This window comes from Coenobita brevimanus, chromosome 13 (genome assembly GCF_032717465.1).
Source record: "Coenobita brevimanus isolate Jiangsu-jjx chromosome 13, ASM3271746v2, whole genome shotgun sequence".
Classification (NCBI taxonomy): Eukaryota; Metazoa; Arthropoda; class Malacostraca; order Decapoda; family Coenobitidae; genus Coenobita; species Coenobita brevimanus.
The window spans coordinates 44,108,210-44,123,073 of NC_136966.1; the positions used below are offsets into that span (position 1 = coordinate 44,108,210).

Consider the following 14,864-nt stretch of genomic DNA (forward strand, 5'->3'; position numbering starts at 1 on the left):
TCAATGGTTGTGCTCGCCATGGTTGTACACCTTGACAATGGTGTAGCCGTAGTTGCTGAGCTCGTCGAGGATTCGCTTGTCGTCAACATGGCGATCAAGTGGGAAGCCATGGGGGCGGTTGTCTGGGTACTTTCCTTGGTAGCCATAGTGGTTGAATTGGGTGTTCTCGTGAAGGTTATCCACAGCGGAGTCAGCCTTTCCGTCAGTTACGACCACCGCAAGGACGAACTCCATTCCCTCCTCGTTACCCTTAGGGATGAGGAACCTGTTAGGCAGACCCAGGGCACTCTCGAAGTCCTCGAGATGAAGTTCACCTCCACCGGAGAGGGCGGACTCAGTCTTTTCCATCAGGGACTTGAAGCTGGGCACATCAGGGACGGTCACTGCAGAGTCCTTCGATGAACGCACGAGGTGATTGGTACCTGGCTGGACTGTGGGGTTGGGGTATTATAATCATTAGATAAATTATCCATATGTAGATTTATGGCAAAGGGAAATAATATGACTATTATACATAACATTACCTCATCATGATTCCCTAATCATCATGATTCCCTAATCATAATTGCACTTTTAATGTTGAATATAATATTTATGCAAGAATACAAAGAGTCCAACTTACGCATCACCCAGTACTTGTCGAGCTCAATCGCATTCCAGAAGCCATCATTGATGTCATAGGGGATTCCATTGTCATCCCTGCGAGCCCAGCAAAAGATACGCACTGTGCCGAGAACTGGCTCGCCATTGTTGTTGGTGACGTCAATTTTGAAGGAGAAGTCCTTGTGGTTCAGACGTGGGATGTAGGTGGAGATGTCAACGTCAGCGACTTCAGGGGTGTCATCAACAGCATTGATGAGACTGTACTCAAAGTCCTCAAAGTAGGTCTCCAGTTCGCCATCAATGCTAATGCTGTCAACGGCAACTCCGGTGAATTCAATATCCTCCTTGGTGTAAGCCGGAAGGCTGTGTTTGTGTTCCTTAAAAATGTTATCCATGTACTTGTGAAGACGGAAGAAAGCTGGGTCACGAGTGGCCGTCTCAAAATGTTCCAGGACACCGGGAGGAAGATCATATTTCCCATGTGGGTCTCCCTGGCGACCCAACATTACGTGGGCAGTGTTGTGGAGGGCACCGTAGTAGTCAGAGTTGGGGCTGTACGCGGACGACTCGATGACGTCACCAAGAATTTCGATACCATGGGAGTCCCTGATGTTGATGGTGCTTCCATCTCGAGCAGTAATGAAGCCGTGGGCAATGGCGTCACGGATGCGACTCTCCCACATAAGCATGTCACGAACTCTGGCCACGCCGTCCACATCGTCGAAGTGGATGTTGTCGGGGCGGGAGGGGAAGTAGCCACCGTATTTGTACATGGTGTGGGGAGCAAAACCCTCATGAATGACGTCATCCCAGTGCAGTTCCTCAACAGGCTGTAGATGGTTGGAGAGACGCTCAGCATCGAAGCGGACAGTGAGCTGATGGTGAACCCAGAAGAAGTTCTCACCCTTGCGGTCCAGGTGCCAGTTCTCACGCTCGTCGATCCACCAGAAGGGGAACTCCAAGTGCCAGAACACGTGGTGAGTGTTCATGCCAACGTCCTCTCCGAAGTAGGCCACACGCTGTTCAGGGTTCTTCTTGCTTCCAGTGAATGTCGACTTAATCCTTGCAGGTGTCTGTGTCATCTTGGCCTTGTAAGCTTCCTGAATGACCTCGCTGTTGGTGAACAAGTGGGGAGTGACCTCGTAGAGAGGCGGCAGGACGAGATGTTCACTGATGTGAGCGTGAATGACGGCGGCGTACATGGCGTACACGAACTGTCCCTCGTTCATGCGCTTACGGAAGTAAGCAGCATTGCCGACAAAGGTGTTCCAGTCACTTGCATATTCAATGGCGTCATAGAGCATGAGAGCCTCTTTCCTCTGGCGATCGTTGAAGAGGGAGAACCAATGCTTCTGCTCCAAAAGACGATGGTCATTGAGCTCCTTCATCAGTAGCTTGGCGGAGACTCCACCGTCATCGTAATGAGCATTGGGGCCCAGTGGGTCCCAGGAATCCTCGAGGTCCTTCAGGTGTGGGTCACGAACCTCCTCGTAGACCTTGTATAGCAGGTAGTTGACATCATGCTGCATCTGAGCCTGCGAGGTACCTGTTGCAAATATTACGTTCTTAGCTACATGACGAGTTAAAGACAATGAAGAAAGGATAACTGGCATGTCACTGACCATGATCTACTGTGCACGGGTTGATCATACTGATGACTTCCGTATAAAATGGTATGTTGTTGTTATGTGTATGTACTGAAGCCTGTTAATAATTCTTTGGTTCAGCTGTATATCCGAGGGTGTGATTACCAATGACAAACGAATATCAGCCCAATACAGAGGTTATCCGACACAGTCTACAGGGATTCTGAAGTTGTGGTTAATTGTCAAATTCAGTCCAACTTTTTGGTGTTCTATGGAGTAAAGGATGGGAATAATATTATCACAATTATCATTATAACTTTCTTTTCCATCTTCACACGGGCTAAGGAATCCTAGAGTAAGGGTGCTTCATTTCTTTGAGGACTTGATATGGAAATTACAGTAGCTATATATAAAATATCTTGTAGGCTGGAACGCCCATTATTAACTCACTTGATGTTGAGCTGCCTTCGGGTAGTTTTACACTGAGAAGCCAAATGGTTTCCTGTATCCCAGAAAATATTTATTACGTTGGATGGTAACCATATAGCCAAACAGACGCCTGGTGGTCAGTGGGTTAAGGCGCTCCAACAAGATATAACCTATTAGGGCATACATCGGAGGGAAGGTTCGGTGTTATTGTTCTCATGAGGGAGAACAATTGGTCACGCTCTCCTTAAATGTCGGGACTAAGTAGCCCAGCCTCAGGGTCTTACGCTGCTGATGGGAGAATAAGGATAGCCTATATGTAAGAGAGCAGATGGTCAGGTTGGAACCACACCTTGGAAAATCTAACCCCTTCAGGATCGTGACGTCTTTCTCTCTGTCACCGATATTAGTGGCGACAGTATTGTATTTGTTCAGGTTTTTTGTTTGATTCCTCTTAACGCTTGCAAAGTGAATGTCATTTTTTCACTAGTTCACTTTAAAGTTGGTGCACTTCGTTCTTGGGGAACCAAATAAAATATACTTTTCTTCATTTCTTTCCAATTAGGTATTTTAAAGTGTTTTGTGGGTTTATATATGAAATAATACAAATACAGGAAATGGAGTAACACTGCTTCATAGATTATACAAGCTTCTTATTAAAAGGCCTTAACTGATAGGAGGAAAGCAAAAATTTTTAAAACATTATATTAAATTTTGATGGAGTACATCATGCATTTCCTTGAGAATAGTGGCAATCTGTACTCTACAAGCTTATTCTTGCTACTATTAGGCGAATCTACTACGCCCAAGAATGTTCTCGAGCAAAGAAGAATTATTGAAAGCTACCATTAAGTCTTCCACTTGAATGGAGTTAGAATCAGTGGATGTGAAGCTGTCGGCTTGTTAGCGCCAAGGTTGGAATCCTTTGGTGGGCAGCTCGTGTCATTGGAATAGTGTGTATATCCTCCTTTTGTGGGCTGGTAGGTAAAATGACTAAATTGAGTTACATCTCGTGGAGGTAACTGTGGTGATTTGGATGATGCATCGGTCTTGTGTCCCATGATATTGGGTGAATAACCCGTCTCACGCTTCTAGGCCTATGTTACCTAGATGAGCACTGCCGCTGGGAGCCCCATGGTCTGACTTTACATTTATATTTTAGTATGAGAGAAAAAAAAAAAAAGGTCATCGAAGCCGAATATACTTATGAAATTGAGGGAAGATGTTACGGAGAAAAATATTATTTATGATTTTGGGAAATGAATTATCAGTGCACTGGTATTGAATATTCTCGGAAGAATAACCCATCGAAAATATATTATAGAGGTGTCTGAATGTGTGTGTGTGTGTGTGTGTGTGTGTGTGTGTGTGTGTGTGTGTGTGTGTGTGTGTGTGTGTGTGTGTGTGTGTGTGTGTGTGTGTGTGTGTGTGTGTGTGTGTGTGTGTGTGTGTGTGTGTGTGTGTGTTGAGGGAAGAGCATATTTGGTGCTTTAGTGCTTAGGACACGTATAGTATAAGTTACACACGCAGTCATTTTCAGTTAATGCTAGATTCAGTTCATGGTCAGTCAATGCCCTTTTCCTTTAAAATTTCAATCTCATACGTATTACATGAACACTATAGGTAGTATGATCTTTTTCAGGCTCCTTTACCTCTCTCAGCAAAAATATAATCCCATGGCGTTAGCTATTACTGTGTACTAAAGTTGTCCCGACCATTAGAGACAATACAATTCTGAATCATGCCACTTAAACTGACACTAGATGAGTTACTTCGTGGAAGCAAAAGCCTCAGTAAATCCTTAAGTACATTCAGAATCAGGAAATTAGGATATAAATTCTTTGTTATGAAAAGTCTTAGCATCGTGTTCTAGGCTACACTGGAGCTCTTGTAGTACCTTGTTCTTGACAATTCATCTTGCATATGACACCTTAACATTGTCTTATATGCGGCTACTATTCCGTTAACCCATTGACCGTGTTGACGTCCTTAATAGCTCATCCGTTCTACCTTCAGATGATTTAATTAATCCTATTTGAGATTTCTTGTTCAAAAAGTGTCCCCTAATCATAAAACTATATTTTTGAGCAGCTAGACGTTTAAAACGTGACGTCAGCGGATTGAAGTTGCAGCAAGTGACACAGATTGGATGAGCAGCATAAGAGAGGACTGTTAAGGTGGACGTGAGGCAAAAAAATAGACTAGGGAGTGGGGTATTGACCCCTTGAAGGAAACGTTATTTATTTATTTTTTTTACTTTAACATAGCGTGAAATTGGCGTCCCTTCATTCTGAATGCTGAGATGTAGTAACACATCAATACTAGAATATGATGCATGTCTCGAAAGGGTGCCTTGTTAAGGATGTAGAGTCGTAGTTATCTTTTTCTGCCACTTAGCTAGATGAAATAAGCTGCAAAAAAGACGAAAACTTTTGCGAAATTAAAGTGAAAAAAGAATATAAAATTAAGGTACTTGTTCTTACCTGCTCCATCGGACTGATAGCCGGCTGTGTCGTCCAGCCCGAAGCTTGGCCAGGCAGCGGCCGTGGCCAGGAGAACACACAGCACAAGGACCTTCATGGCGGCGATGGTGACGGCTCAGCACCTCTGTCCACCTTATATACCCGACACAGAGCCTGACCTTTGACTGTCTTCTCTGATAACTCACTCTTAGAAGCAACTATATTTTTTGCTTGCCTTTCCTGTTCGTGTTGTTGGGTGCTTGAGATAAGTGGCTGGGGTCCGTTTCACAAGGCTCTTCATTAACTGCCAGAAAAACAAGTCTGCATAACAGTATGGTATTACATCTGTCATTTTGCTATATCGTATTCTTTTTGCTATTATTCATTCATGTATTGTTGCAAAGTGGTTGGTGGCTGTACGAGTGAAGAAAAAGTTATAACCAAACGATCTCACACGCAGATGTAGAGCAAATTTTTTTTTGAAAACTGGTCCTGGTGGAGGTTTGGTTCCGTCGACCCGATTTCAATTACGACATCGACTATTGCTTTCTGCCTTTCCAGATTTTTATTTTTTTTTAAGTGAAGGTAATTGCCTGCTGATGTACTGGTTATGACGCCCTAATCTTATGCGGTGAATGCCTTCGATTTATTTTGCACGCCTAACCTGCTTGCCTTTTTCCTTTATTTGATATTACTGTTTTGTGGTGTAGTGGTTAGAACGTCCCTATCTTTTATGGTACATGCCTAACACATTTTCTGCTTTCTTTTCCTTGTGCTTTTCTTTTGGTTGAGATAACAGCTTGGAGGTGTAGTGGTTAGATCGCTCCTCAACTTTCCCTGCTTGCTGTTCCTGGTCATGCTCTGGTGTAATCGGACCGGTGTAAATTTCCTTTGTCGATATTCTTGGCTCTTCTTTTTTTTTTTTTTTTCTTCCCATAATTTTTCCACACTGGTTAACGCTAAACGATGACAGTCATGTGGGGGTGGATTTTTTTACAAGAAAGGCGGTATAATTTGAACTTAAGAAATTCATACTGAGTGACTCGGCACATCATCAATACCATCATCATTATCATACTCACCATTTCGACTGTGGTTCTAATGCATATATGGAGTAAGGGAAATGGTACAAGGTTCGCTGTCGAGCACGAATCATTCAAAGGACAACTGGTTTTATCAGAGGTTCGACGCTGGTTACACATACTTGTAAATGGCGGGGTATTGGACACATCCTTATACCAGAATGCCCGGGTTGTATTTCCTTTCTCCCTAAAGTTTTGGTCGTTTTGAGAAGAAGTGGGTAGCATTGTCTTTTCTAAACCTTTAATTTTTTACTCACTCGAAAATAATTTCTTTGTATATATATATATATATATATATATATATATATATATATATATATATATATATATATATATATATATATATATATATATCCTGCACTGATGACAGAAAAAACTAACCATTATTTCAAAAGATGACTATTATAATCTTCAGGTGGAGTCAGTCAGAGGACTGGGAAATCAAATGTGATTTATAAAAACTTTAGGACAATAATATAGATAACACAGAAATCAATATCTAAGAGTGTTATAAAGATTAAAGACTCATGTCTGGCAATAGACATTAAACCAAGGAAACAATGTATTGGTGTACGAAATTAAGCAAATGGGGCGTCAGACTTTCTAGTTACAGTAGAAGTAACAGGACATCCCAGGAATAACGTGGCGCTGTACAAATTAGCTCATAGTTTTATTGTATAGAAGTAGAGAAGTTATGGAAGCAACTTATTATTCAATTATTGAGGTAGAGTCTTCTTTTAAGTTTAATTCTTGTTCGCCAATTTGACAACATTGTCCAGCACAGAGATTTTTAAAAATAGATGGCCTAGACTTAGCTTTCATTAACCATTTCACTATAAGAACCTCCCCTGAGCAGAATGAAATCGTCTGAAGGTAGAATGAACAAAGAATGCGTCAGCATATCAAAGGGGGAAAGTAATATTTTAGTCTGCCCACTATTAAAGAGCTTGCTTCGGGTCATCTAGGTAGATACATCTACAGATTCTCAGCTGATATCAAAAATTTTCCACTAATAATATAAGTGGCACGCACTAAACTACGTATTTATGAATTCAGTGTTTAATCAACTCCACCCCAATGGTAGGTAAAGTTGGCGGCAGATGCCAGGAGGCGGTCAACAGCTGTTATCATCTCTGTAACATATATCTTTCAGCCAGTGGCGGATTAGTTACCCATTAACCAGGGTTACAAAGCAACACAATTATCCAGATTTTCATTTCCTGAATTGTAGAACACTGTGTGGATTTCGTAAGAATAAAACAATGAATTATTATAATCGCTTAAAATGTTAGACAAGAGTGTAGATTGATTGTTTACCTCTTCAATCCAATGACGCATTTCTGTGTCCTGTTCTTGCTACCACCAAATGATTTTGTTCGGCTTAGGACACACCATTAGCGGTGAAGAGATTATGAAGGACATATTCAACTTCTACATTTATAAAAGTCTGAAGAAAGCTAAATATAATCATCTGGTGGTACCCATAATAAATATAAAACACGTCATAGTACTGAAGTAGTTGAAGCATCTTGGCATGACTGCGTGCAACAAAGGTCACTGCCGTCGAATAATATTTAAATATGGAATGAAGATACAAATGTGTTTGAGTGGGAATCCGTAACGTGGTGGTATTGCCCGGTTACATAAACGTCCCTCAAGTGCTTTCCTATCCCTCAAAAGGAAGATGGTAAACTGCAGGAGAGAGCTCCTTATGCCTACAGTTCACCGTGTTCACGTATTGAAGGAGCCTGAGGTCACAACAACAACAACAACAACAACAACAACAACAACAATGATAGTGAAATTAGTAGCCATCAGTCAAGCACAACAGATCAATAATTCGATAAGTATACATGAAAACGGCCTTGTCATAGAAAAGATAATAAGAAAGGCAAAAGAAAATGGTAGTCAATCATGTACAATTTGCAGGGGGGGAAAGTGATGCTTTATGTGCTAATTTGAGGTAGGTGATTGTACGCCTATTGAAAAAGCTCTCGGCCATGCCCAGCAATATTGGGAGTATCAAAAACATTTGGGTATGATTGTTAAGTGTTAAAGTCTCATATGAGTATACAAATGACCTCAAATTTTTTTGTTTGTTTGCAGGTGAGGCTCTTTGAAATTTGGTAGGTTACAGCAAAACCTCAAAAGAGAGAAGCCTGTGCTGTTATCAGGTATTTGCCTATATAAGGTATGACCCCCAAGGATATCAATGAAGACAAGGACAGCACGCCTAGTGAGGACTCTCCTTGCCATTATACCAAAAAAAAAAAAAAAAAAAAACGGCGGGCTGCTGATTTCAAGAGAGGAAGCGGGAATACTGAAGATGACCCTCTGTTGGGGTGCACAAAATCTTCGACCACTGAGAATCAAGTGAAGAGCATTCACTGCATGATCTTGAGACTTTTGCCTTCCAACATATAGCTGACACCACTGGTAACTGGTGTCGGCTCAGTGCACACTGTTTTGAATGACATCTTGAGTATGAGCATGCAGTCTGCCAGACGGGTGCCAGACCAGAAGCTGACAAGACTGAAGACTTCAAGAACAGTTTTGGCCCATTTCCAAAGTGATGCGGCCAATTTCATCCGGAGATTAGTGATCCAGGATGGATTCACTACTGTGAACCTGAGTCAAAGAATTATAGCAAGCAGTGAAACACCTCGATTTTCCAGCTTCCCCAAAATTCAAGCAACTGGAATCTGTTGGGAAGATGATGGTCTCAGTGTTTTAGGGCCCTGGTGGAGCTTTCATGACTGACTACTTATAAAAGGTTCATACCGTTAATAGGGACTACTATGCATCAGAATTGCGAAAGTTTAAAGAAATAATCAAAGAGTAACGGAGGAGAAAGCTGCGAGCGGGCGTGCTCTTGCTCGAGGATATTGCCTCTGCTCACACGGCACAGGTGGCAGTGGTTGAATCAGGCAACTGTGGGTCTGAACTGTTGCCTCATGCTTTTATCCGAACTGGCTCCGTCTGACTTTTGTTTCTCAAATTGAAATCACACCTACGTGGTCTCCTGTTTTCGGAGTGATGAGGAAGTCATCCATGGTGGCTCATGATATCCAGTAGGCTGGGACGTCCTCTACTCTATCCACTCACCTGATGTATAGCTGCCTTCAGGTAACTCGACTTTGAGTGACAAGCCAAATAGTTTCCTGTAACCCGGAAAAAAATTTCCTACGTTGGATGGAAACCATATAGCCAAATAGACGCCTGCTGGTCAGTGGGTTAAGGCACTCCAACTAGATTTGTCCTATTAGGGCCTACATCTTACGGAAGGTTGGGATTTATTGCTCTCACAAGGGGATACATCTGGCGGAAGGTTGGGGTTTATTGCTCTCATAAGGGCATACATCTGATGGAAGATTGGGGTTTATTGCTCTCATAAGGGTGGGCAGCTGGTAAGCTCGCCTTAATTGTTGGGACTAAGTAGCCTAGCCTCAGGCCCCTTGGGTCCTGATGGAACAATCAGGACCTATGCTAGAGATCTGGTGGTCAGGTCAGAATCACATCTTGATAAATCTAAGCCCTTCAATTGGTGACGTATTTCTTTCGATCACCATTATGTAGTTGAGACTGTATTGTATTTGTTCAGGTTTTTCTTTCATTCCTTCAAACACTTGTAGATTGGATACCATTTAATTTCTTCACCAATTCGCCTTAAAGTTGGTGCACTTTGTCCTTGGGCAATTTTTAAAAAATATCTTTCTTCAGTTCCTTCCATTAGGTATTTTAAAGTGTTTTATGGGTTTATATATGAAACAATATAAATACAGGAAATGGGGCAATACTACTACTTAGATTTTACAAACTTCTTGCAAAGAGGCCTTAATTGTTAGAAAGAAATTACCGATTAAAATAAAAAAATATTTAATTTTGAAGGATATCATCATTCATTCCCTTGAGAATACTGGCAATCTTTAAAGTACCAGTTTATTCTTGCTAAACTTTGGAGAATCTACTAAGCACAAGAAAGTTCTTAGGTAATAAAGAAGTTAATGAAGACTATTTTTTTCTCTTCCAGTTGGGACGCGGTTAGCGTCGATGGGTGCAGAGTTGGTGGACTGTTAGCGACAGGGTTGGAATCCTTTGGTGGGCAGCTGGCGTCATTCAACTCAGCTATTTACCCACAATTTGAGGACTGGTAGGTAAAATGAGTACGTAACGAAAGGCTTAGGGGAGGTAAGAGTGATGATTTAGATGAAGCATCGGCCATGTATCGCAAGATATTGGCTCAATAACCGTTTCAACCTCAAAGACCTGTGTTACGTAGATGAACATTGCAGCTATGAACCTCATAGCATCGGCCCTTACATTTACCCTTTTCTATAAGTAAAAAAAAATCATCAAAGCCAAATATAGCTACGAAATAGTAAGAAAATATTACGGAGAAAGAAATTACTTATGATTATGAGAAATGACTTCTCAGAGCATTGGCACTGAACATTCTCTGAAGAAGAACCCAACGGCGGATATTGAGAGGTGTGTGTGTGTGTGTGTGTGTGTGTGTGTGTGTGTGTGTGTGTGTGTGTGTGTGTGTGTGTGTGTGTGTGTGTGTGTGTGTGTGTGTGTGTGTGTGTGTGCGTGCGTGCGTGCGTGTGCGTGCGTGTGCGTGCGTGTGCGTGCGTGTGCGTGCGTGTGCGTGTGCGTGTGTGTGTGTGCGTGTGTGTGTGCGTGTGTGTGTGTGTATGGATAGAAGGGAGTGTTTTGTGGTTTAGTGCTTAGAAAAGTTTTATAAGTTACACACGTCGTAATACTGAATAGGTAGATTCAGTTCATGGTCAGTGAAAATTCCTTTCCCCTTAAAATTATAATCTCAAATGTATTATATTAACCCTATACGAAGTATAATCTTTTTCAGGCCCCTGTAACTCCCTTAGCTAATGTAAAATCGCCTGGCGTTAGCTATTACTGAGTGCTAAAGTTGTCCCGACCATTAGAGACAATAAAATTCTGAATCATGCCACTTAAGCTGACACTTGATTTATTTCGGGGCAGCAAAAGCCTCGATAAAATCTTTAAGTACATTCAGGGATCAGTATATTAGGAAATAAATTCTTTGTTAGGAAAAGTGTTAGCATCGTATTGTAGCTGACACTGGAGCTCTTGTAGCACCTTTTCCTTGGCATTTCATCTTGCATGTTACACCTGAATATTGTCTTATATGCTGCTAATGTTCCTTTAGCCCCTTCACAGCGTTGACTTCGTTTTATAGCTCATTCTTGCTGAAACAATTTTATCAATCTTAGGGGAGATTTCATGTTGAAAAATCTCTCCTGACCTTAATATATATATATTTTTTAATAGCTACACTTTAATACAAGTCACGTTATTTAATTGAAGGTGTTGCAAGAGACCCAGTTTGGGTCAGCAGCACTGATGAAGATGATTAAAGTGACCGTGATGGAAAAAAATCGCCGAGTAAGAGAGTTTGCGACACCTCCGAAAGCAAACACTACTGTTTTCACTTAATGCTGTGGTGTAGCAATATACCAGCACTGGAACATGATGCTAGTCTCGAAAATGTGCTATGGAAGTGAAGCAGAGCGGCAGTTATTACCTTTTCTGCCACTGAATTAGATTAAACTAGTTGAAAAAGGACGAAAATCTTTGCCAAATTAAGGTGAAAAAAGTATAAAATTATGGTCTTTGTTCTCACCAGTTGCATCGGACTGATAGCCGGCCGAGTCGTCGAAGCCGAAGCTTGGCCAGGCAGCGGCCGCGGCCAGGAGAGCAAACAGGACCAGGACCTTAATGGCGACGATGGTAATGGCACAACACCACCGCGTGCCTTATATACCTCACACAGAGCAAGATTTTTCAATGTACACTCCGATAATGCATGCATACAAGCAACTATATTTTTTCTTGCGTTTCTTGCTCGTGTTGTTGGGTGCTTGATATAAGAAGCTGGAGTTTCTGTATCAGTATTATATTACCATGATACCTTTGCATAATCGAATTTTCGCGATACCATTAATTTTTGCGTAGATGTGTTTGGTGGCTGTATGAGTGATAGAGTTATAAACAAGCGATCTCACACGCCACTTTACCTTAAGAAGGTAATGAAAACTGGTCCTGGTAGAGGTATGGTTAGAAGGCTACTTTTCCATACACGACTACGACCATTTCTGGTTGCTTTTCCTGCATTTTTTTTAAATTAAGAAATCTCTTGCCAGTGTAGTGGTTACAACGCCCTAAACTTAAACGGTGAATGCCTTCGATTTATTCTGTAACCTCATCTGCTTGTCATTTTTTGTTTTGTCAGAATAGTGTTTGATGGTGTAGTGGTTTGAACGCCCCTATTTCTTACAGAAGATGCCTACAAATTTTTTCGGCATGCTTTTACTTCTTATGCCTTTCTTCTGGTTGAGGTAAGTGCTTGAAGGTGTAGTGGTTCGAACGCCCTAATCTTAAACACGACTACGGCTTTTTCTGCTTTTTGTTCCTGGTCATGCACTGGTGCAATCAGACCGACGCAAATTTTCTTTTCCGATGTTCTTGGATCTTGTCTATCTTCCCATAATTTTTCTACACTGGCTAACGCTAAACGATGACAATCAGGTGTGGGTGAGTTTTATTACTAGAAGGGCAGTAGAATCTGAACTTAAGAAATTCATACTGACTGACTCAGTATATCTTGATGACCATCATTATTATCGTCATCATCCCGACTGTGGTTCTCATGCCTACATGCAGTTAGGGAATTGGAACAAGGTTCACTTTGGAACATGAATCTGCAAAAGGACAGCCAGTTCCATTTCCTCCTGTCTATTTCACCGAGGCTGCACAGAGCTTTTAAGATACTGCTAACACATACTTGTAAATTGCGGTGTCTGGGGCACATCATTATACCAGAATGCCGGGATAGCATTTCCCTTCTCCGCACAGTTTTAGTTGCCCTATAAAAAAAAAAAAAAAAATGTGTAGCATTGGGTTTGCTATCTGCAATATTTCTTTACTGACCCGAGGATAAAATTTTTTAACTATATATATATATATATAGATATATATATATATATATATATATATATATATATAGAGAGAGAGAGAGAGAGAGAGAGAGAGAGAGAGAAAATTAACAACTGAGGATCCAGTAGGGAACCTGATGGCATATATAAAACTGAAGACAAGGACAAGGAGACTATGGACTGGGGCCATGTTCACAATTTATTCCAGTGAAGATTCGAGGAAATCCAACCTCATCATCAGACAAACTAAAATACGTAACATGAATTACAAAATGAAGTATTACCAAAACTTCATTCACAAATTAATAAAAACCAATAAAAAACAAATCAAAATAAAAAATGTAACAAAAAAAATCACAAAATTACTAAAAAACTAACCTAAACACGTCCACACCGTGGCAACTACACAAAGCAACTAATCAGCAGAGGAAAGTCTGGAAAAGTAAACTTGGTTGAGCTGTACGAGACTGCTGAATCGAATCCGTGAATCAGTGGGTAAATAATTTAATGGAAGATTCATAGGTATTCAGTGAAGGCTTTAAGTCATGTATAAACAATGATTCCGCTATTCTAAGACTAGTTTTATCATTATTTGTCTTTAAAATCTCAAAATCATCCAGATCAAATGTATGACCCGAAACAAATGAATGTTCCCTAATTTCCGAGAAGGGAGGGTTTGAGAGTGGTAAAGTGGTTCTATATGACAGGCGTTTGTGTTCGAACATCCTAATTTTCAGGTTTCGAATAGAACTCCCAATGTATCCTGCATTACAGTAGGAACAATTAAACTTGTACACAATGTTAGAGCATATAGCTTTGGGGATTTTATCCTTATACCTAAAAAAGGATCCAATAGTATATGAATTTTTAAAGATGAACCTAAATGAGACCTGTGGATAAACTGTATTAAGCAGTTTATTTAATTCCTTTCTGATTTGAAAACTGCTGTGCCCGTCATAAGGGAAGCTAATATGAAGTACTTGTTTGGGAACTAAAGACACAGGCTTTGTGCAACTAAATAATTTATCCAGGAACTTGTGTAAGGTACTTTCAAAAAGATGCAAAGGATATCCATTATTCAAGAAATATGTTCTAAGCCTAGTAATTTCTAAATGGAACAAATTCCAATCCGAGGTAAGGTTATAACACCTGAATAACAGTCTTAATGGAGTTGAATTTAAAGACCCTGGGTACAAAAGACAAAAAAATTAAGACAAAGTCCTGTAAAGGTACTCTTCCTATAAACAGAGGTATTGGAACTGGAGTCATTTCTGTGAACTAAAACATCAAGGAAAGGAAGCCTTCTATTTTCCTCTGTTTCTACAGTCAGTTCAATATTAGGGTGCTTATGATTAATGTAATTCAAAAAATCATTTACATGATCAGACTGCCTAAACAACAAAAAACAGTCGTCAACATATCTACGGTACAGCAATGGTTTAAAATGAGCAGGGCAATCTTTAAACCATGACACGTCATGGTGACAAAGAAATACATCAGCCAAATTAGCACCCAAAGGAGAACCCATTGCAACCCCATCAACTTGTTTATAATAGTTATTGTTAAACAAAAAAAATGCAATCTTTGACTGCAAATTCGAGAAGAGATTTAAACTGTTTCTTGGTAAAATTTAGGAACTCATCACGGCTTACAAAAGAGTTATCTGTACATATCTGTGGTGTCTCATTAATGGGAATATTGGTAAACAAACTTTTTATATCAAACCTG

The 14,864-nt window shown here is 40.6% G+C and overlaps 1 protein-coding gene across 1 annotated transcript; it reads right to left on the reverse strand.

Moving 5' to 3' along the window:
• LOC145416254 (hemocyanin subunit-like) lies at window positions 1–5,195 on the reverse strand. The gene is made up of 3 exons (XM_080285256.1): window positions 5,099–5,195; window positions 623–2,149; window positions 1–431 (listed from the first exon to the last, which is right to left on the reverse strand). The coding sequence occupies exons 1-3, from the start codon at window positions 5,193–5,195 to the stop codon at window positions 1–3; spliced, it is 2,055 nt and encodes a 684-aa protein (XP_080141382.1).
• Window positions 5,196–14,864: the final 9,669 nt, after the last annotated feature.